This window comes from Gorilla gorilla, chromosome 13 (genome assembly GCF_029281585.2).
Source record: "Gorilla gorilla gorilla isolate KB3781 chromosome 13, NHGRI_mGorGor1-v2.1_pri, whole genome shotgun sequence".
In the NCBI taxonomy this organism is placed as follows: domain Eukaryota; kingdom Metazoa; phylum Chordata; class Mammalia; order Primates; family Hominidae; genus Gorilla; species Gorilla gorilla.
This window is the reverse complement of record NC_073237.2, coordinates 121,801,328-121,824,397: the sequence shown is the minus strand read 5'-3', so window position 1 is coordinate 121,824,397 and position 23,070 is coordinate 121,801,328. Positions and strand designations below refer to the sequence as shown.

At 53.3% G+C, this 23,070-nt stretch overlaps 1 protein-coding gene and 1 non-coding gene across 8 annotated transcripts in view; one reads left to right on the top strand and one right to left on the bottom strand.

Moving 5' to 3' along the window:
- Window positions 1–10,960, top strand: part of MAPKAP1 (MAPK associated protein 1) — a 265,377-nt gene extending 254,417 nt beyond the window's left edge. For all 7 annotated transcript variants that reach the window (XM_019033883.4, XM_055351923.2, XM_063697026.1 and 4 more), the window contains 2 exons: window positions 3,743–3,840; window positions 9,313–10,960. In XM_019033883.4, coding sequence (XP_018889428.1) covers window positions 3,743–3,840; window positions 9,313–9,438 — 224 coding nt within the window. In that variant the 3' untranslated portion in view covers window positions 9,439–10,960. The remainder of the gene's footprint in view (window positions 1–3,742; window positions 3,841–9,312) is intronic.
- Window positions 10,961–22,427: 11,467 nt separating this feature from the next.
- On the bottom strand, window positions 22,428–22,540 carry LOC115935941 (U5 spliceosomal RNA). Its single transcript, XR_004071524.1, has one exon. It is a non-coding gene; the product is annotated as a U5 spliceosomal RNA (small nuclear RNA).
- Between the last annotated feature and the right edge of the window lie 530 nt (window positions 22,541–23,070).

Below are 23,070 nucleotides of genomic sequence, written 5' to 3'. Positions count from 1 at the left end.
ATATAGTTCTTGGTCTGGGTGAAATTATGAAAGTGTGAATTCTGATTATTAGCTATTATTCTGTTGTGAAAGAGTCTCCCCATCCTGCCAACATTGCCTTCTCTGTAGTTCTCGCCTCCATTCCTTTTCAGTATCCTTTCTGCACCTGTCTAGCTCAAAACTGCACTCACTCCTACCTGGCTGACTACGGGAACTGCTTACCTCGCCTCCAGGCTCCAGGGAACCAGGGAGAACACCCTAAAACACAGTTTGCACATTTCTTTCACTTGCCCTGCTTAAACCCCTCTAGTGACCCCCCTCAGCTGATGACTCCAGGCACTCTCAGCCCTTTGCGACTGTCCCTCTCCCTCCCACCTGCCTGCCACACATGACCCTGGTTTGCCCAGAGCTCCCGTGGAGACCCTGTATGTTTGCCCATGCTGTTTCCTTGCCCTGTGGCATCTTCCTCTTTTTCACCCTTCTCCACCCTCACCTTTACCCAGCTGACTCCCTGCCCTCCTCCAAAACTGCGGAGGTGTCAGCTCCTCCCAAGAAACTGTCCCTAGTGGCTCTTCTCCACCTCTGGCCAGGTGCTTCTGCCTTGGTGTCTCCACGGCAGCTCCCTGCGTTTACCTTCTTCACGCTCATCATATTTGACTCTCGGTGTTCATTTCTCTGTCCTTTGCTCTAGCCCGTGCTCCTGGCAGAGCCCAGACTGAGGAAAACTGCCCTTCTGGCTGCCCAGCGAAACAAGGCTGCTAGCGAGGGGAACTCGGGGCAGAAATGCCCGCGGAGTGAGTCCGCCCCATGTCCTGTGGCCCAGCATGGCTGCTGGTCTTAACCTGCCCTTGCCCCTCAGGGTTCCGCTCATCACTCCTTGCAGAGAGCAAGAGGGGGCTGTCTGCTGTGGCTGTCCGCCGTGCCTCGGCCCAGTGATTAACTTTGCAGCTGTGTCATTGTTCAAGTCCAAACACAAGTGCTCCACAGAACGTTCTCTGCCCTCTGTTCCCCTCTCCCTATGGCGTGAGTGCTTTCACTGGAAAGGACAAACAGACCAGAGGCTTGAGGGAGAGTGGGGGAATGTTGGGACTCTTCCTCCTCCTCACCTGCTTCACTCTTCCTCAGATGGGTGCTGGAATGAGCCCTGAGGATAGGCAGGGGACACACACAGCCTCCACATGCAACCAAATACATTCAAAATTCAGGGGACAGGGGATTTGGGGTTACTTGGTTCAAATATGCAGCCTTTCAGGAGACTTGGCTCGGTATGATTTTTTTTTGTTTTTTTCACGTGACTGTGCAGATGAACCACAGGCCTCCCCTCTGTCAGCCCACAATTGACATGCTTCACAAGCACCATAGTCCCAAGGGGACAGTGTCAACGCTTCCTTTCCGAGGCTCCTAGGCTGTGCAGACTACATATTACATGTGCTGTGTATAGATTGGGCTCTGCTTAAAGTGCAGGAAACCTTTTTAACAGTGTCTCAATTGTTCAGGCAAAACATGCTTTAGTGCTTTGAGGTTTGGTTTGGTTTTGTCAGTGACAAGCAGGAGCAGGTGGTGTGGACAGTCCATAAGCTGTCTTATCAAAGTGGTCAGTGAACCCCGAAGCTTCGGGTCTGCAGGTCTCCCTAAGACCTTCTGGTTCTTTCTAGCCCCAGGCCCTGGTGTCTTTGTGTGTCGTGACCAGTTGTCAGCAGGAAGGCCTCCTGGAGGGGGTGTCTCTTTGTCCTTCACAGCCCTGTGTCCTTTGTAGATGGCTGTGCTTGTTCACAGCATGGCCAACAAAGGTGCCCGCATTGTTCCTCCACACAGGGATGTCACCGACAAGATTCTGATGTTGTGGGGTAGATCCTGTGAATGTGAATAGATACAGACGCACACACAGATGCCTCTGTGTAAGGTCCACCTCCTTATTAGAAACACAGAATTTATATGTTAACAGAGTGATTAGCTTCCAGTCAGGAATTCTCACATTTTAGTACCATGATTTAGAATCAGGCTAAATTTGTCGAGTGTCTGAAAGTGAGGTTTTTCAGAAATTATTAGGTAATTTTTTCAATTTAGGATTTATAGTCACAATTAGTACATCATAATGATGTTTCCAGGATAAAATACCAGTGGCTCAACTTTTCTGGCCACAAATGTACAACATATATCAGTTTATTTTTGGAGATCTGAAAAATTAGCTACTGTAAATAAAGTCCCCAAGAAGATTTCTCCGGGAAAGAGGTGAACTTACAGTAATATGGGTGATATATTATTAATTAATAACTATGACCAGCCGCTGCTTCAATTAAAAGGACAACGGATGAGAAGGACTAATAGAAAGGATATGCTGAATTTTAATCTTATAGACACTAAGGTCTGTCGAAAGACTAGGGAAGGTCATTCCTGGGTGTTTTGCAGGAGACCTCTATATTAGAGATGTCACCTGCTGCTCCTTGGTCTAGGAAGGTTTACTGAATACTGACTACGTGTCTCACTTGGGCACTGTTCCTTTGCTTGCCAGTAATGGAAACCAACTTCAGTAGCTTAAGGAGAAAGAAGAATTTCTTGGAAGGCCACAGGGGTCTCCTAGAACCCAAGGATAACAGTGCCGATAGGCAGGGGCAGTCCCCATGGGCCTGAGCCTGGGAGTCCCAAAGCCCCTCATCTTATTCTCAGTCCTTGTGCCAGTTTAGACAGCCCAGCATCTATGTCTGCATTTAGAAGAGGGAATCCGATTGACCTGTCTGGACATAAAAGGACAGGGCCAGATAATGTAGCCATGGCTGCAGGTATGATAAGACAAGTAGGTTCCTTTGGAGGGCCACGGTACCGTGTGGTAGGCCCACACAAGAAGTGCGCCTAGAAGTGTGGTTATGAAGACTCACCCAAGAAGGCGCCAGCTGAGCTGAGCCACCCAGGATCAGCAGATTTTTCCCATCCAGGTCAGTGAGAGAGGACATCCCAGGCTTGGGGAAGAACCTGTGTAGAGGCTGGTGTGGCAGGTGGGAGTGTGCAGCACTCTGGCAGCCTGTGGCCTGTCGGGGCAGCGGAGTGAGATGAGGCTAGACCAGGAAGCAGTCCCAGAAATGACAAGTGTCATCCTGAAGGTGGTAGGACGGGGCATGGAGAATGGAGACCTAGATCAGATTTATATTCAGAAGCTCTGCCCCCTGGAGTCAGTCGCTTTGTGAGGTGCCCGCTTTCCATGGTGCCCCCCACCCCCTGCCCCCATCCTCCCAGGGTTGAGATGACCTGAGGCCTTTGGGAGCAGCTTCCAGCAAGGTCTAAAACTGGGATTCCCCGTCTCCAGGCAGGAGTCCTCTCCCAGCAGGAGCCCAGGCTGTGGGAGCAGCCTCATAATAGTGTGCCTATTGACCCTTCTCCTTCCTGTTGCTCATTTATCTGACTTTAAACACAGTTAGTTTATTTTTAGAGTAATAATGTGGAGTTAATTAGCCTTCTCCCTTAAAAACGCACCTTTTGCATGTAATTATCATATAGCAGCAGTTCCGTAAAGCCTTCCTAACGTGGCATTCCCCTGAATGCATTCCAGAGTGGAATGGGACCTAACTGGCTGTTGAGTCCTTAAAATTTTTTCATTGTCCATTTTATACCCAGCCTGTAATGAGAAAACGAACTACTCCTGGAAGACTAGGTGCTGCTCAGCCTCCACTTGCTCTCGCTCGAATTGGAATGATAGGGGAGAACATATGGAGGCCCCCGCCATAGTTAACTCACCAGAACCCCTCAACACAGTTTTCTGTCTCTGCAGGTCACGCAATATTTAAACTCACGTATCTAAGCAATCACGACTATAAACACCTCTACTTTGAATCGGACGCTGCTACCGTCAATGAAATTGTGCTCAAGGTGAGTATTCCTTCTTGAACCAGAGACAGGGTAGGTGGGTCCAGCTTCTCTTCAGGCTGTTTCCGGCATGGCCGCAGCCCCACCCACTCTGCAGCTCTATAGAAGGTTCCCGGGCCCAGTTTGGCAGAGGAGGAGTGTCACGGCTTGCCAGCCACCCAGGGGTGAGTGCCTGTGCCAGGGCCACACCAGCCCCCACTCAGCTGCTCTGCACCTGCTTCAGTCAAAGCAGGACCCTTTTCAGTTTCCTCCCAATCCCAATAACCCTGGCTCTTCCTGTATTTGTTTATTCCTTTTATGTACTGTTTATTTTCCTGCAACCATTGTCAGGAGCTCCTTGAAGCTCCTGGAGCAGACTCTGAGGAAATTATTATTGTTTTGAAGATAATTATGCTGAAGGTGATTTTAGCAACCTGTTCTAAACATACCTAACTTTCTGCTAGACTTGTATGTCACCATACCTAAACAGTATACTCACTGAGCACCTTCCGTGTGCCGGGCCAGGGCCTGGGATGCCACGGTGACAGACTCTGTCCCTGCCCCTGGAGAGCTTTTCCTCTACCGGAGGAAACAGGCATAAAACACAAAATTACAAAGAGATTGTTAGTCTCAAAGGTGTGGGTGTGTCACAGTAAACTGACTTGGGGTGGAGGTATGGAGGCAGGGAGAGCTGAACCCTGAAGGATGTCTGAAAAGGTACAGATGTTGACCAGGTAAGGAGAGAGGAAGCACCACAGACAGGCAGCCTGGGAATGGGCTGAGGCAAGGCAGGCACAGGGGGATGGGGGGCTGGCGGGGCTGGCGGGGCTAGGCCGTGCAGGGCCTTGCAGAGTGGAGTGTGGCTGAGAGGAGCTCTGCTTGGCATGGGAGCCTCCAGGGGTCTTGCAGATTTGGGAGGTCTGGGATAGGACCCGAGATCATACGTTTCCAAGAAGTGCCAGATGCTGCTTTGGCCGCTGGTCTGGGCACCACACTCTGAGTAGCCCTGGACTAGGGGTCTCAGCCTCTCCCAAGCAGAGAATCCTTTCTTCAAGCCAAATCTTCCATAGGTTGATCAGATAGGAAAAGCAGCTGCTGTAGCAGAGCAGGGGCGAGGACCAGAGAGGGCTCCCCCACCCCTAGTTGTGTGACCCTGGCTAGTCACATCACCTTTCTGGGACTCAGTGTCCCCACCTGTAAAGTGGGGATCATGGTACCTATGCTACCCCACCCCACCAGGGCTGCTAGAGTACAAGTCAGATGAGACATGGTAAACCTATGTAAGTTATCATTCAGTCTCTTCTTAAGAGTTGAAGTCATCACATAATAGCAGAAGTAGCGAAGATATGCTGAGGGACTGCACAGTGCAGGACCTGGGCCAGAGGCTCCGCGTGTCCCATTACAGTGCATCTTCACAGCTCTGTGAGATCATGAGATAAAGTTGTTCCCATTTCCCAGATGAAAAGTGAGGCTCAGGAATAAAGTAGCAGAGCCAGGATCATGACTCTGGTAAGTTGGCAGAACCAGAACTTGCCCCCAGATTTGACAGATTTCAGACTTGTGTTTTAATTCCCCAGATATGCATGACCTAAGAGTTGAGTGGGAGATTTCAATGAAATAGAATTGCGATCCAGGAATATATTGAGACACATTCCCCATGGCTGCAAAAGATTTTCAAAAGGAGTAGGTAGCAATTTAAAAGAGCAGCTGGAAGGACAGTTTGGAGCAGACAGAGTAGCATGATTAGCTGGATGAAAGGGAGAGGGTTCGTAGACCAGCCTGATCAGAGCCCCCCCTTGGACCAAGGAGTGGGGACACGGGCCTGCCTGGGAGTGCTTGCAGCCAGCGAGCTTCGAGTTACCCACTGGAGCATCACAGACAGCATGGGCCCCTTGTGCAGAGTGTTCAGGGACCTGGCAGAGAAATATTCCATTACCCCGATAGGGGCTGGACTTTTTTTTTTTTTATAGCCAGCATTAAAATATTCAAGACTTGAGAAGGATTCTAGTAAAATTATAATCCCATGTTTGACATCAAAATAATTTTCACAACAGCAGATTGATGACAGAAACACAGGTTTATGACTTCAGTATGAGACTGTGGAAGATCAAGTGCAGAGAAATCATTTTACAGGTCCAAATGCTCCCTCGAAGCAGATGCTTCTCTGCAAAATCCGTGAGGTCTGTCACCTTCCCTAAAGTGTCTGTTTCCATATCAAAATATTTGCAGAAATATTGCATCATGCACAAGACTCCAGAAGAGTTGTAGCATACCCCAGGCCTGATTTACTTAGAGCTAATGATCATGAGCCTGATGGAAGATGAGATAGTACTTCTCCCACCTCTGATTTTTTTTTTTTTTTTTTTTTTTTTTGAGACAGAGTCTCCCTCTGTTGCACAGGCTGGTGTGTAGTCGTGTGATCTCTGCACACTGCAACCTCCACCTCCCAGGTTCAAGTGATTCTCCTGCCTCAGCTTCCCAAGTAGCTGGGATTACAGGCACCCGCCACCAAGCCCAGCTAATTTTTTTCTATTTTTAGTAGAGAATGGGGTTTCACCATATTGGCCAGGCTGGTCTCGAACTCCTGGCCTCAAGTGATCTGCCCACCTCAGCCTCCCAAAGTGCTGAGATTAAAGACATGAGCCGCCAGGCCCGGCCCCATCTCTGATTTTTATAGCAATTGGAATACTTAGTTTTATCCACCATTCCTGCAGTGTCCTGAGTGTGTCTTTGTGAGCTTTGCACCAGTACCAAGCAACGGAAGCCCAGCCCTGTGTCCAGGAGCTTGGGAGAAATGTTGTTGCCATCAGAAGCTCTTGAGGAGTCAGTTTAGACTCTAGTAATGCATACTGTTGTTCTAGAATTCAAGAATTTTACATAAAATGAGAGCTTAGATGGAAATTGAAGGGAGGAAATAAGAGCCACAATCTGATGTCAAATAAACAATCATGAACAAGCAAAGCCTCCATCGAGCTTTTTGCGCTTGTAGAAATAGGAACGTCTCCCATTTACTGAACACCAGCTACATGCAGTACATCTAATGTCCATTATGTTGTTTAATCTTCCTGACCGCCCTCCAGAATGTAGACATTGTCCCCATTTTATAGAAGAGGAGATGGAGGCCCAAGGTCACAGAGCACACAAGGGTGGAGCCTCTACTTGAACCTGGCCCGAGAAGCTCCAGAGCCGCCCTCTTCCCATCAAGATGTCACTGAGCTAAGCCATGGGTGGTCCCTAATTCCACAGGCTTTGAGATGAATCTCAGAGGAGTTGTCGGGCTCTTCAAATCAGGTTCTTCTCGTGATCGAGTGATGGAGGCTGTGGCTTTATTGACCATGAAAACTCCCTATATTTTTATGCCTTAAGCTGTAAAATGCGTTGAAAGTGAAACACTCTATAGTGCATAAAATTGTGCAAGTTTTAAGCCACAGCATATTAATCAGCTAATGGCAGAGCAAAGGGCGTTTTTATCTTTTGATTATTACATGAATCTTCCATTAAAATTATCTATGTGATTATCACAAAGCACTGAAGATAATAAATTTGGGAAATAGTTGGCTTGTTGAGGATCATTTTAAAATGCTTTTGTCAAGTTATATGTGCCAAAAATACACTGAAAACACTAGGTTGGCTGAGTGTGCAAACAGTATAATCCAAAGATTGCTTGTATTAAGAATGATAAAACCTCTTATTTCCATACACTGTATTGTCCCAAATCATCAACCTGGCCCTGCGGTCCTCATGATTTATTGCTCTCAGCTGGTAACTTGGCGAGACAGCGGGCAGAGCGTGTCAGGCCTTCTGTACTCACGCACCAGCCTTTAACGCCTGCTGCTCCAACCAGCAGAGCAGAAAGTTGGGAGGGGCAGTGTTGAAGCCTTGGCCATCTGAGGCGTTGCCATCTCGTGCTGCCTCCCCCGGGAGCCCTCTGGTTCCTTCTCGGAGTCAGCAGAAGCTCCTCTCCCTCTGGCACAGGACACATGGCCCTCGGAGTAGAATCAGCAGAGGCAGTGGCTGGCCTCTCTTGTCAGAAATATTCAGCCTTCTAGTCAAAACTTTTAGATACTTGCAGGTGAAGAGAAATAGCGTCTGTTCACCAAAAGCCCCAGCCAGAGGAGCAGAGGAGGTGAGGGGCTGCGGAGCAGGAAGGGGTGTTTGCCAAGCGCCTGACACCTTCTAGCTTTGTGACCTTGACTAAATGACATTATTGTCATTGGCCTTGACTTCCTCACCTGTGCATGGGGATGACAGTGGCATCTGTCTCAAGGTTATTGTGAAGATTCCATGAGCGCTGAAAGGCACTCTGAGCAGTGCCAGTTGCCACCACTGATTTCACACTGCTGCTGCCGCCCATGCCCAGGCACAGGCTGTCCTCAGCACTGGGGCGTGTGCATCCCACTGTAGCACCCCTCCCTGGCTCCCGCCACCTCATTTCACTAAGCCAGCCAAGCTCTCGCAGTTCCAGGGACACTCCCTTGCGGTGTGCCCCTGCTGTGCCTTGATGCATGCCGCGTCTCTCCTCCCCGTTGTGCACTCAAAAACTCCTGTGTGTCCCTCAAAAGCCAGCTCACTCTTTTCCTCTGGAAGCCTTCCCTCCTCCACACCTCCCTGATACTCAGCCCCATTCCTTGGTGCTCCTCTTTGCCTGCTGCAGTGCTGGTTCTGCTGCTGGACACTCACTCACCAGGCAGCAAGCTCCCCAGGGCCAGGACCAAGTCTCAGCGCTGTAGCGCTGGGGAAGCGCCTGGCGGTGCAGCTGCTACACAGAGTGGAAGATGCATATGTGACTCCGGGCAGACTCCCAGGGCTTCGTGGAAGCAGCAGCGTGCAGAAGGCCTGAGAGGAGCCCAGTAGGCAGCCCCGCCCTTCACACAGGGCTCTCTTAGCCCCCCTCACAGCTCTCACCCTGACTTCCGCGTGGCCTAGGCCACTTTGGCCTCCCTCTCTGAGCCTCTTTCCTTTTTGTCCAGTGAGCCCTGCCTGGCTGGGCGCTCATGAGCCCTGAAGGAAGCACTGTGGTGGGAAGCTCTGCGCCTGGCTGGTGGGAGGCTGGATGGAGAGCCTGTCTTGGTTTGCTTTTCATCCCTGTGTTCTCGGCCTTCACACAGGGAAAGGCAGGCTCAGAGAGGTTATGTGCTTGTCCAGGTCACACAGCAGGTGGGAGGCAGAGCCAGGCAGCCCAGGGCACAGCCTTCCGGGAGTGGCTCACGCCAGGAGGGAGCATGGGCTCCGGAACCTGAAGAGCTCGCCGCTCACCGACTGGGAAGCCTGGACTGGCCACTTGGCTTCTCCAAGCCTCTGTTTTCCCATCGTAGAGCGGCGGCTCTGGGCCCAGCCGCTGCCAGGTTGCTGTGATGACTGGACTCCTTCCACACGACAGCACCTGGCCCTGAGGCACCCGGCCCAGGTCAGGGCCTTCCCTGCCACCCCCTCCGATGCCCTGGGTGGGTAGGGAGCGGCTGGCAAGGTGACCGGGCTGTGTGCTCTTGTTTCTAGGTTAACTACATCCTGGAATCACGAGCTAGCACTGCCCGGGCTGACTACTTTGCTCAAAAACAAAGAAAACTGAACAGACGTACGAGCTTCAGCTTCCAGAAGGAGAAGAAATCCGGGCAGCAGTGACACTGGCCTCCAGCCTCAATCTGTTCCGTAGCTCAGAGCCTGCCTGCCAGGGCCAAGTGCCCTAGAGCCCACCCGGTGTCCTGAAGTCCTCGGGGGGAGGCCAGCCCCTGGCTCACTGGCACAGGGCAGGTGGGCTCTCGGGGAAGGTGTCGGGGGCCCCCTAGGAGGGAGCACTGGGGACATTGCCATGGGACGGAAGTCTGCTTGGCAGTGGCTTTGATAAGCGATGCTTGGGGGTCAGACCACCCCCTAGAGGAGCCACGTGCCGCCCAGCCACCTTCACTGCCTGCCACCCTGCCCGAGGATGTACAGAGCCGTGCCCACACATTTCCTTGCAACTTGATCAAATTTCTTAAAGCAAACAAAGAACAAAAATGTACATTTCTGTTTTTCCTTTTAATAAACAGGTGTACTCTTTATCATGGTTGGTATGATGGACCATTCTTTGGGGCGGAGGATTGATTATGTTACTCTCTTTAAAATCTGTTCCCATATTGAACAGACAGATTGGAAAAGCTATGGTTCGATTTCTCAGAAGAAATGTTTAGGTCTTAGTCAATAGTTTTAACTATGCCATTTGTTTAAATGAGTGCATTTGCTTCGAGGGTAGTGTCTTACTAAAAGTTAGGAACAGAGACCTAGTGGTGTGTCCAAGGCCGTGTCACTTTCCCCTTCAGCACACCCCAGCTTCTGACCTCAGAGCCCAGGAGCTGCGTGGACAGTGTGGGGTGCCAGGAGGAGGGGCGGTGGCTGGTCCTCAGGCACGCTGCACTCCCAGCCAGACATGGTCTTTCCGTTTCTTAAGTAGCAAGTGTAGGTTTCAGCTGGCAGTTCCACCTGCATGTGGATTTTCCCGGGATTGGAATCGTCTCTGCTTCGCTGCCTTGGAAGGGGCCACATTCCCCTTTCCTCTTCTCCTTACAGCGCCTGCCTCCTTTTTCAAGCAGGCGGAAAGCTGCTGTTTCTCACGTTTCAGGGAGGGGGGTGAGCGGAGGGAGACCTGTGTCTGTGCCGTCCGGCTCCCTGGGTGGGAACAGGCAAGGGATCAGATGCCCCTGACACCACGCCTCTGGCCACACCAGATGCCTCTGCAGTCCTCGACAGCCTCTTCAGTGTCCCTCCTGCGGTGATGTCCTTTCTTACTGTCCCCAGCCAGGGCCGGGGACCGGTGTTTCACTGAGGACCTGCATTAGAAACATTTTTAAAATTGTTGTACAGGAAGAGATGTGTCTAAAACAGCATCTTAAAGCTGAGTGTATTTCTTTGCACAAGGGGTCATGTTGATGAATTCTTCTTTCATTCTGATCTTTGTTCAGCCAACAGGAGCATCCTTTTCTAATGTCTTCCATTCCTACCCCCCACCCAAAAACAAAAGAAATATTTGTAGCTTGCTATCTGTATTTGAATTTTTAGCAATTTTATATTTAGATACTTTGAAAAATGTAAATGACTAATTTGGTCATTAAATCTTGTGACATATTCAATATTAAAATGATATTAAAATAAAAATGATATAAATACACACTTTTGCATATTGCGTTGAGTTCCTGAAGTCTGGAGTATGTGATGCCGAAAACCATGACTCTGCCATGAGCCTCCTGGGTGGTGGCATTTGCCAGCAGTTGACAAGGAAGCAACATCTCTGAAATGCACCGGGGCCTCTTCGGTGCTAAGTACGACAGGCTGGCCCTCTTCACTCAGGGGTGACACCAAAGTCATCACCTCCTTCAGCCACAAAATCAACACCCTTCTCTTACTGTGAAATGCAACACTCTCAGTTTACATAAACACATGTGTCCAGGTGAAGAAACAGTGGAAAGGGAACACAGCAGCCACCGCCCAGGCCCAGCACGGATCAAGACTCTGCATTCAGCTTTCCCTGAGCCCCTCTCCCCCACCCTATACCTAGATCTCTAAAGACAGGACCGTGAGCTCTAGGACACAGGCATCTCACAATCTCCCCGGCACGGGCTGGGCAAATGCAGGGGGAGCTCGGCACACCTGAGATAACGGAAGTGACTGATGGGCCCCACTTCTGCTTTCCACCAGGTCTCCTGACCTGGCCCTGGCGTGGCCCCTGCCCAAGATGATGTGAAAAGTCACAGTGTTGATGATAATTCACGACTGGGCCTCTGAACTCAGTGGAGGACTTGCAAGGTGTGGGCTGCCTGGCAGGCCTGGGCAGTGGGTCCCGGGAGCCCTGGCCTCGCTGGCCCCTGGGAGCCACCCTCCTCTTCCAAGGGCCCGCTGTGCGCTGCTGTCTGTAAACATGCAGTAACGAAACCCGCACAGGCAGCCTCCGTCAGGTCCCGTCACCACCTCCATTGCAGGGGTCAGGAACTGGAAAGGCCACTTCACTGGCCCCAGACTCACCGTGAATGACTGGTGGACACGGTAGCCCTGCTCTTAACCACTGGGCTCTGCCCTCCACAGGTGGCAGCCGTGTGGCTCCAAGCTGGTTCCTGCCTCTTGGGCCCTCATTTTCCTAAGCTGAAAATGAAAGTGCTGGATTAGAGGACCCCACAGACCCTTCTAAAGCATGTCCTAAATGTCTCAGCATCGTGGGAGCCCAGCCTTGCTTCCAGTGGTTTCTGTTTGCCAAACTTTGCCGGAGCCTCTCTGCTTCTGAGGGAAGGTCCTAAGAGCTGAGAATGCTGTGAGCTCGTCTAGCCCAGCCCAGAGACACTTCCAGCCCAGAGTCTTCGTCCTCTGCCTGCATACCTCTGGCAGTGGAGCGCTCACTGCTGCTCAACTCAGAGCTTTCCCTTGTTGGCCAGTTTGGTCATTCTTAGCAGGCCCTGCCTGCTTTGGGCCATACTCGCCCCCGCCTCTGAGGCCCAGGCCCAGCCTGTAGCCCTGCATCCCCAGCCTCTGCACAGCGCATTCCTGGCCCTGGCCCTGAGCCGGCAGCTGCCTCCAGACACTTCCTATCCAGACCCCCAGGACCAAAGTGCACCACACCTCAGTTGCCCCTCAGCTGTGTGGGGACCACACGGATGTCTCTCTGTCTCCTCTGCGTGGATTAAGAGGCTGGGAGGTGATCCCCACCCCAACATGTTCCTGAACACCTGCCAGCTGCTTCTTAGGGCCCCTCACTTCCCCAGATCAGGGACTGCAGAACATCGGGGATAGAGGCGAGCGAAGATCAAACCCGGCCGTCAAGACAGGCCAAGAGGTGGGGGCGAGTGGCCCTCCAGCCACACCACTGTGAACTGCATGCGGGTGGCCCACGTGCCCTTGGAAGGTGCCAGGGAGGCAGGATAGGGCAGTGGGCAAAGGCCTGAGGTATGAGGCGTAGCCTGGGTAGGCTGGTGGGGGCTGGGGACACTGACATAGGACCCTTACCCACTTGGTGAAGGGGGCCCCTCCCAGCTTCTTCATGGACCTCTGCGCACCCTCTGACTTGAACAAGCCCCTTCCCCTCCTGGAGCTCCAAGACTCCTGTGACAAGATGGATTATTAAGCCAAGGCTAGGAGGATGGGGCGCCAGCGCTGTCTCCCAATGGCTTTGGGTGAGTTACTCTACTTTCCTGAGCCTCAGTTTCTTCTTCTGTTAAAGGGAGACAGTACCAGCTCCTTCAGAGGGACATGGTGAGGGCGGGGTGAAGTTCCTGGCCAGGCCCTGCCAGGCTGTGCTGCGGCTTCACAGAGCATAAGCTCACTCCCTCCACACGAAGCCAGCTGTGGGTCCCCATGACCTCTGGGGGCTTCCACAAAGACTGGACCGGGGCAGGAGGGCCAGAGAATGGGGCAGCAATGGCAAAATGCTAAGGCTGGAAAGAGACACAGGCACCTCTCATTCCCACGCACATCCCATTGGCCAGAACCCACCGCGTGGTGCCACCTACTCCAAGAGGACAGGCAGCATCACCGCCCGGGCATTGAAGGGCACAGATGTTTGGGAAACAGTTGTAATGTCTGCCACCAAGAGGTGACTCCATGCTCCCCAACATCACTGTTCACAGACTCCCCATCCCGAGGTGCCTCCTCATCTATGATTTATTATTTTCCCTTTACGATCCAGGCTAACGTGATTCTCTGCCTTAACCATCCTAAGCAAGAACAGCCATGAAGCCATGGGGTTGGTGTGCTGCATGTGTGTTCTGATGCACATGAAATAACTGTTGAAATGAAAACACCCATCTGCCTGCCCCTAAAATGCTGCTGCGTGTGGCCTCAGTGACACACCCCACATGACAAACGAGCATGTTAGGATTTCTTTTTTGTTTTGTTTTGTTTTTTTGAGATGGAGTCTCGCTCTGTCGCCCAGGCTAGAGTGCAGTGGCGCAATCTTGGCTCACTGCAAGCTCTGCCTCCCAGATTCAAGTGATTCTCCTACCTCAGCCTCCCGAGTAGCTGGGACTACAGGCGCCCACCACCACGCCCAGCTAATTTTTGTATTTTTAGTAGAGACGGGGTTTCACCATCTTGGCCAGGCTGGTCTCGATCTCTTGATCTCGTGATCCACCCGCCTTGGCCTCCCAAAGTGCTGGGATTACAGGCGTGAGCCACCGTGCCCGGCCGCTTGTTAGGACTTTCTATTCTTTCATCAGCACCCGCCTCCCACCTGCTATTGAGCAGCTCGTGTTAGTTATGAATTAACTGTTTTCTCCATTATTCTCATGCCCACCTAATTCCCATTTTACAGGTGAGGAAACTGAGGCCAGGCCATTGGAAAGTGGTGGAGATGGCCCAGGGTCCTGCTCTCTGGCCTCCTACCCCCACCCAGCCGTCCCCCAGCCTCTCTGGGCCTCTGTCTTGGCCCTTGGGGCCCAAACACCCTGGATTCTGAAGGCTCCACAGAAGCCCCTTTCAGAGGCCCCTGCTATTTGGAAAGCAGCCAGGGAGAAGGAAAGAGTTAAACCGTCGCGTTGTGTTCCCACCAAACACCTCTGCCTAAATGCAAAATCCCAACAGGGTGGTGTTCCCTGTTCTCGATAAAAGCCGTAAGAGTGATTTGTGAAGTCTCGAAGCCCGGTAATCTCGTCAGCATAATGGGATTATATTTCAAATCACCACAGCCTGTTCATTACCCATTTAAACTCCTCTGACAGAGGAAAACTTGCATAAAACGTGCGTGGCAGCCCTGGCCGACTTCCCCACTCTCCTTCCTGATTAGACAAACAGATGCTGAGGTCTGGAATGAAAAAATAATGTGCCCATTTATTCATTTTTCTGACAAGTCACAATAGATTTTTAACTGCCAATGAGTGATCTCCCAGAGGTGTGGCGGCCAGGGGGTGCCCGCCAGGCAGTGAGTGGTCATTTCCGCCCATGCCGGCCCCCCTGCCCTGGCTGGATTTCTCCTGGGGCTGGAGCCGGCTGCCTGAGCCCCTCTGCTGCCCCAGCATCGGCACCTGCAGCCGGGCTGGAAAGGGCTGCCCACTGGGCCTCTTGGCAGCCACCACCCAGGAGGTCTGGGGGCTCCAGAGGCCACCAGGACACAGTGATGCCCTAAAGCCACATAGCGTGGGGTAGGGATCCTGGCCCTCCCCTTGGCTAGCCTGACTGGTGTTGGCTAGCCTGACTGTCTTTACTCTCTCTGAGCCTCAGTTTCCCTATCTGTAAAGTGGAGATAGTAAGAGGCTCCTCTCATTGGGGATTCCTTGGGGCAGTCGCTCAATCAGCACCCCCTGCTGTGACCACCAAGTCCCACGGCCTTCCTGACCCCTGACCTCTGGCATTTGAGGGCTTTGCAGATGGGCTCGTCACCCTCTGGGTCATGGGCTCACAGCTGGCAGATAGAGGAGCCCAGAGTCTCACCCCAGAGCCTCCCACTGTCTGCTTTGTGCCACTCCCCACCTGCCCCCATCTTGGGAGCCGGATTCCCCAGACTCCCAGGAGATGGGCAGTGGATGTTCAAACAGCACCGAGACTGATGACTGAGCTGAGGGTCTGGAGAAGGAATGAAAATCCACCTCTGTGCTGTGTGACCACAGACCCATGACTCAACCTCTCTGAGCCATTTTCTCATCTGCGCAACTGGGAGAGAATCCCACCTCCAGGGAGTTGCATGGGAAGTAAATGAGATAATGCGCATGGGCCTGGCACGCACTAGGGAAACCCAGGCCCTCACCCCAAACATACTGGTCACAGGACCTCGGGCCTTGGGGCAGCCCCAGCCCTCCAGGGAAGCTCTGGGGCCCACGTAAGGCCTGTGCCCTCCCTCTAAGGGCCCCACTGCCGGCTCTCCCTACCCCTTCCTGCCTCCACACAGTAGCCCCAGGCAGGAGGCACATCTTTATGCATTAACTCCATGAATGTAAGAAAAACTGAGGCTAATTCTTTCTAAAATGATAAAATTTGTCTGTATTACAGCATTCCAGCCCCCAGCTTCCTGAAAGCTAAAAATATTTTAATGTCATATTTCCATGTAAATTTTAGTTTAGAATTTAATACCCTTTTAACATACATTAAATTGTTAGCGTTCTTCAAGCCCTTGACTATTTTAAGGGCTTAGCTGATGTGCATTGCAGAAAAGGGCTGGGGGAGGCTGTAAATTACGAGGGAAAGTTCTAGAAGCAAGGTTACCCTAAACCACCATGCCCACCGCATCTTGAGAGTTACTCTTCAGGACAAACGCTGGAATCCTGGGGAGATGTCAAATGTCTTGGTTTTCCTGCTGGGAAACGTGGCTATGATTGGTGGCGTCTCTGGGGGACCCGAGGATCTGCTGCAGAGCCCAGGCTGGGAGACGCCCAGATGGCTGAGGGGCCAGGGACAGGGGCTCTGCAGTTGCACGGCCTGGGCTCAGATCCTAGTGCTGCCACTTGCTGGCAGCCGGTCTCCTTGCCCAAAATGGGACCAAGGTTAGAGTTCATGCACAGGTGTTCTGGGTGAATTCACAGGAAAAGAGGTTATTGGCTCCACAGAGGAGGTGACTTCCAGGGTGAATTGGATGGCCTTGCTGAGAGCCGCTGGTGACATGTGAGTGCAGTGGTGACATGTGAGTGCTAGGGCTGGCAGAGAGGCAGTGAGGGGTCCTGGCACGACTGGGAGCAGAGGGGGCCCCGGGCCACAGGAGCCATGGGCAGGCCCAGGTCCTGCTCCCACAGCAACCCGCCAGCAGCTGACTCAGGGACCAGGGCCCCCCAGCCTCAGCATCGCCTGAGAGACCTGACACCACTCTGGCGGGGCAGGTTCCTTGAGAGAAGGAAGTAAAGTTCCCCACTGGGCTGCTGGAATGGAGCCTGCGCATAAACGTTGAGTTACAGGAGCTAAGCCAGTGCTGTTACCTGCCTAAGTGGGTTTGAGGACAAGGTTTGTCATGCCCCTTACAAAACTGACATACGTATGATGGCTAGAATGTCACCCCATCTGTGCATCTGGGTGAGAGAAGCCTCCGCTAGCTGAACCACATTTTGTGTTTGTTTCTGGGTTTTTTTGGAGACAGGGTCTCACTCTGTCACCCAGGCTGGAATGCAGTAGCGCGATCATGGCTCACTACAGCCTCGACCTCCCAGGCTCAAGTGATCTTCCAACTTCAGCCCCCCAGGTAGCTAGGACCACTGGTGCACGCCAGCACATCTGGCTAATTTTGTTATTTTATTTTATTTTTGTAGAGACGAGGGTCTTGCCATGTTGCCCAGGCTGGTCTCAAACTCCTGGGCTCAAGTGATCCTCCTGCCTCAGCCTCCCGAAGTGCTGGTGAACCATCATTTTTGTTTTGTTTTGACTGATCTGCACCCCACCCCAGCTCCTAGGAGATATCAATCACCTGACGATGCAGGGACCCCCACGGGGTGTGTGTAAGTCCCCAGGCTTGGCCCGTGAGGTGCAGCCTCCTGTTCCTTCTGTCAGTCCAGCCCCTCCTCCTGGGACTAGGCCAAGGACAGCCAGGGGAAGGCCCTGAAATGGCAGGGATGGGTGCTCACAGTTACCTTTGGGGGAGGTGAGGCTGGGGGATTCATGTCCCCCTGGACTCAGGAGGCTGAGGCCTGGGGCACACACCCCACCAGCCTGGGCTGAGCTGCACTGTGAGTCCCCAGGCCAGGGTCTTTGGGTGAATCTCTCAATCTCTCTGAGGACCCGTCTGTGAAATGGGGACAGAAATAACCTCCCTCACAGGGCTGCTGGGAAGACGCACTGAGATCCTACACAGGGAGGGCCCGGCCCAGTGGCAGCCAGTGGTCTGCAGTTGTTAACCAGAACAGGAAATGTACAATGTGGAGACAAAGAATCTGGTGAGATGCACGTCTCTGCCTTCTCATCACTTTCAGGGCAGGGTTGGATGCATTGATCGACAGAGATGAGCCACAGTTTGGGCTCCAACCAGTGTCTGTGACTGCAGCAGGCTTGTTAATTGAGATTTATAAAGAGCGTCTGCATCCCGGCAGGGGAAGGCACTGGTGGAGTGAGCTGCATCCATGCAGGATGCTGGGGGAACGCGGGGACCAGGCGGGAACCCTTCCAAAGCCTGTCCAGAGGAAGCCCGAGGATTCCCTCCTAATTCGGGCTCAGTGGGGCAGGCGGCCACTAAGAAGATGAGAGCAGTTTCCTGGTGGGAGGTGGGTTCCCACCCAGGAGGAACGTAAGCATTCAGTGCTCGTTCAACACGTGTCCACTGACGCCAGCCCTGCACCAGGCCTCAAGAGGGCCCTGAAGGTAGAGAAAGGACCCGAGTCAGAGCCTTCCTTGGGGAACTCCCAGTCCGGGGCTTTGACCCATTCTCTAGTGCCCGGGTGACCAGGTGTCTGCAGCAGGCAGCTGGGGAGTGGAGGTGGACACGTTCTCCCCGTGTCCTGTCTGCAGCCCGGGCCTGAGAACATGCCTGGGGAAAAGCTGCCCCGGCCCTGATGCATCCCATTGGAGGGTGACAGTGGAGGACACCTGGGGAGGACAGATTCCGAGGCAAGGAACCCCAAGAGGAATTCGCCAAGGGGAGGAGTTGGGGCACAAGTGCAACCCGTTCTCAGTGAGAGGTGTGATGGGGTGAGTCCGGGCTCGGGTGCCCTGGCCGCAGGGGCTGAGAGGTCAACCTGCATGAAGACCCCAGCCAAAGGGTCCCCGTCATGGGAACCGTGTGAGTCCCCCACTCACCACAGAAAGAGGGGTTCTTGGCACTCCTCTCGCATTGCTGGTTTCTCCCCTTGGGAAAGGAGGTCTCTGGGCTTGCGGGGAGGGACTTTTGTTTGTCCCTGCCCAGAGGCTGTGAGGGGCCCTTCGTGACTTGACACAGATTCCTGGGCTATCACAGAGCCAGCTCCTGGCGGACAGCCACAGCGCTGCACCTCCCAGACATGGAGGCCAGCTCGCCACCCATGTGCCCACCTTCCATGGTCAGGGACCTCAGCAGCCACCCTAGAGTGAAGGAAAGGGGCAGGGGATAGCCGGAGTGGGCGGGCCTCTTCAGCTGTTCCTAGGTGCCAATCACAGTGCAAATACTTTTTAAAATTATTTTTTCAAAATCCCCCAAAAGCAGGGGTTCTTAGCATCATTTCACTATGGCAAGACCTAAAGGGAGAAGGAAGGAAGGAAGGGGCATTCATGGACCTGGACCTGGCTTGGGCTCCAATCCCGAACACTTCCTCCCAGTGTGTCCTCATGTGGGTGTGTCTGTGTGTGTCTCTGTGAGCATGTGTGTGCAAGTGTGTGCATGTAACCATGTGTGAGTGTATGTGTCTGTGAGTTTCTGCATGTCTGTACATGCACGTGAGTTTAAGTGTATGCACCTGGCGTGTGTGTGTGTGTGTGTGTGTGTGTGACTTTAATCCAAGAGCGGCCGGCCCCGCACACCTGCGCTCCACATGGCCTGGCAGAGGCGTCTGTTCTCGGAGGAGGCCGTGTGGGTCCCTCAGCAGCCCCTCCCCCGCAGCCCAGCAGCTGGCCACCATCTCGGCACACATTTCCCTGTCACATCTGATTTGCAAAGTCGTATCTGTGACAGACCCACAGGAGCGTCCAGTTGAGGCTTTTTCAGGTCAAGGAGTATTTTCCCAAGCCCCACTCTTCAGAGGGGAAGGCAAATGTGAGCAGCCCTGTCTCCTCTCCCAGGCCCATGCTGCCAGCAGCGGAACCTTCCCCTGGGCCACCGTGGGTGAGGGCCTGAAGGGCCACCTTCAGGTCTGTCATCATCCCATTTTACAGATGAGGACATCGAGGCCTGCAGCAGTCATGTTGTTTTCCCAAGGTGCACAGCTGCCAAGGCTGGGGCCAATATTGGAAGTGGATTCTCTGGCCCCTCCCCAAGCCCTTGGTTGTCACCATCACTATCTGCAGCCTCCCCACAGGTGCCTGGGCTGGGCTGTTCCCTCTGGCCTGACTCCAGGACCTCTTCCTCCAGGAAGCCTGCCTGGGCTGTCTTGGCTGGTTTCCAGAGCATCTGGGGAAGAGACTGCCGAGCTGGGTGGCTTTGATCCCATGAAGTCATCATCTTAGTCAAGGCACTTTGATGCAGGAGTGAAAACCCATGACGGGGGATGCCACCAGAGGGAATCCCCTATGAGCCCAGCCCTCAGCACAGGATCCAGCCAGCCAGGCCCAAGGGCCAAGCCACACACCCTTTCACTGAGGGCTGGGTTGGTGTCACCTCTCCTTCTTGGTCTCCTTGTCACACCAGTGGTGAGGATGCCCATGGCCTCCAGACCAAAGACTACTAGGCCTCCCAGGGCCACCCCCACCCAGCTGCCGCGGCCCCACCTCTGACCACTGACTCCCAGAGAGGGGAGGGGCTGCAGGGAGGACAAGCAGCCTTCCTGCCCTGGGGCTCCCTCTTGTGGTGGGGCCCAGGGAAGGGGCCTCACAGGCCATCACTCCCAGAGGACAGGGACCAAGCCTGCTCTGCTCATCAGTCTCTGGCATGTAGCACACACTCAACAAATATCCAATGACTAGAACGTATGTTAAAAAGTGTCCAAAAGGTTCCATGGCCACAGAGGTCTGGGAACTCCACACTGAACATGGCAGTTTTTGCTCCTGCGGGGTCCCTCAGAGCCTTCAACGGGCCACTGTGCACTGTGTTCCAAGAAGGGGGTGACACGCAACTTCCCCAGGCACACTTGTGACCGAAGTGCATGCACACATGTCTAAAGCTGGGGTAGCTCGGGACTCGGTATGGGCGATGCTGTTTCAGGAGCCATGGCAGTGGCGGGCTGACAGTGTGGTCTCGAGTCAGACAAACTGGCGCCACCGCCTGTTAACTATGTGACCCTGGGCAAGTCCCTTCACCTCGCTGAGGCTGTCACCCTTTACACTTCCATGGGATCCTCAGGGCCACTCTTGCCTCCATCTGGGTGCCACGATCACCCTCCTGGACCACATAGCAGTGGCCTCCTCCCGGGCCTCCCTAGCTCCAGTCTCTCTCCTGCCCCGGGATAGGAGCTCTGGCAGGAGAGGACTCGAATCTGACTTGTTGCCCTCTCACTGTATCCCCAGCGCCCAGAGCAGGCCTGGCACAAAGTAAGGTTTGTTGAATGAATGCATGCATGCATGAATGAATGAATGGGTGGGTGGGTGTTCCCGTGGGACACTCTCAGGCCACTTGGCCACCCCCTTGCTACCCCTCTCCCACACCTCAATCTGGCTTGAACCTGAAGGAGCCCCAAGTCCCACTCAGCAAATTAACTCAGTTTGAATAATTATATTGTGGTGGGAGGTGCCAGACCATGAAAGCTGAATGGGAATACTCTTTCTCACACACAGAGAAGCTCTGGCTTCCACCCCTAGAATGCTTTCCAGACTCCAAGCCTCAGCCGCCGCGTGCAGATCCCGCCCGCACGCCCCGCACGCATGGCTCCCACCCACACGCCCCACGCAGGCCTAGAACATGTACCCCGTGCGCAGATGAGGAGAGCAAGGCTCACGGTGCCCAGTGAGTCCGCCAGGGCACACAGCTAAGGCACGGGACACCAAGGGCGCCGTTCTGGAGCTGTACAGGCCGGTGTTGAACTCCCAGCTCTGCCTCCTCCCCTATCTGTGTGACACCAGGCCAGTCACTTCACCCTCTGAGCCTCAGTTTCCTCATCTGTCAAATGCGCTAGTAATCCCTCCTCTACAGGGTTGTGAGAAATAAATGAGGTAGTAGATGGGAGAGAGATTTCTGAGGAGAGCCGGTTTTGTGGCTGTGCACGTGCGGAGGGGGACAGGGAAACCTAGGAAAAAGCCACCCAGAAGATGACGCCCTCAGCTGAGGATGAGGCATTAGGACCCAGCACAGTGGCCGGCATGTGCAAGCGTGCAGGTGCTCAATGAGCTTTTCTTTTCGCTTTTTTTTTTTTTTTTTTTTGAGACAGGGTCTCGCTGTCTTGCCCAGGCTGGAGTGCAATGGCGTGATCTTGGCTCACTCCAACCTCCATCTCCCAGGTTCAAGCAATTCTTGTGCCTCATACTCCCGAATAGCTGGGATTACAGGCACATGCCACCACACCCAGCCTTAAAAAACATTTGTGGGACAAATGACTGCCTTCTGCTGGTGCAACTGAGAAGCCCAGAACACAGACAGAGCCACAGAGGACAGGACTGGACCAAGGGTGCCCTTGGGCAGACAATAGGAAGGAGAGGATGCAGCTGGAGCCGTGAGCGCGAGGCCAGGCGTGGCCTAGACCCATTCTCCAGCTTCAGGAGCTCTGCCTGGGCACACGAGCCTGAGTACATGTCGGCCACCACGAACCCCGTCAGTCAAGGTGGCTGCACTTCGGTCAGAACGAGCATCTGGGTACCTGTTAGCCACCAGGAATGCCCCTCAGTTAAGACGGCTGCACTTCAGTCAGAACGGGCACCGCTTCTGCCAAGATGGCTGCCTCCAGTCAAGATGGCTGCCAAGTTGGCCCCATAGAACAGGGCCCACTGGGCAGTGAAAGCCCCGCTGCAACTGGCTTCAAAACAGAACAAACGAACTGTTAAATGGTGTCAAGACTGTAAATGGGAGGACTCAAAACCCAAGGCAGCCCAAATTCTCCAAAGAATAAGAGAAAACCAGTCAGCCCAGCCCTGTGCCTCTGAGAATGCTGGGTAATTTCATTTTCCTCTGTCTTTTTGTTTTCCTTTAGCAGAACCACCAAGAAGTAGCCACAAAAATCAGTTAAGACTTCCAGAGTGCTTCCTTCTCCAGAAATCTTTTATAAAAGGTGAAAGATTTACAAGACCTGAAGAGCAAACCAAGCAGGATAATTGTTTTTGGAATGACCCCAATATTTTCACCCCGGCGACCCCGGCTGGGCGTCTTGCCCCATATTTATGATTCCTGGTCCTCTGTGTGCCGCTGGGCGACCTTTCTGAGCCCCCTCTGCAAGCCCCCAGTCCCTTATCGGGCCTGTAACTCACCCTGACGTTATCTCTCGGGAGGGTTTTATGCACTTTAATTTAACTCCTTCATCATTATTTCCCGGACTTCAAGGTTTTCGCTTTGGAGCTGCCCTTCCTGGGACAAGCATAATCTGTTTGCCATCAAGCCCAATAAATATGTTTGTGCGGGAGATGGGAACCGTTTGGGGAGAGCAGCTCAGGCCTGGGAAGCAGCCTCAGGCTCTCACCCCCTCCTCGGCTTCCAGGCTGGTCTCTGTCCTTGAACCTCTGTCAGATGGGAGTCACAGCCTTAGATAGCAGGCCACGTGGCCAGACCTAGCAAATGCAAATCCAGGACGCCCCGTTAAATTTGAATTTCAGATAAACAATGGATTGTTTTAGTATAATAAG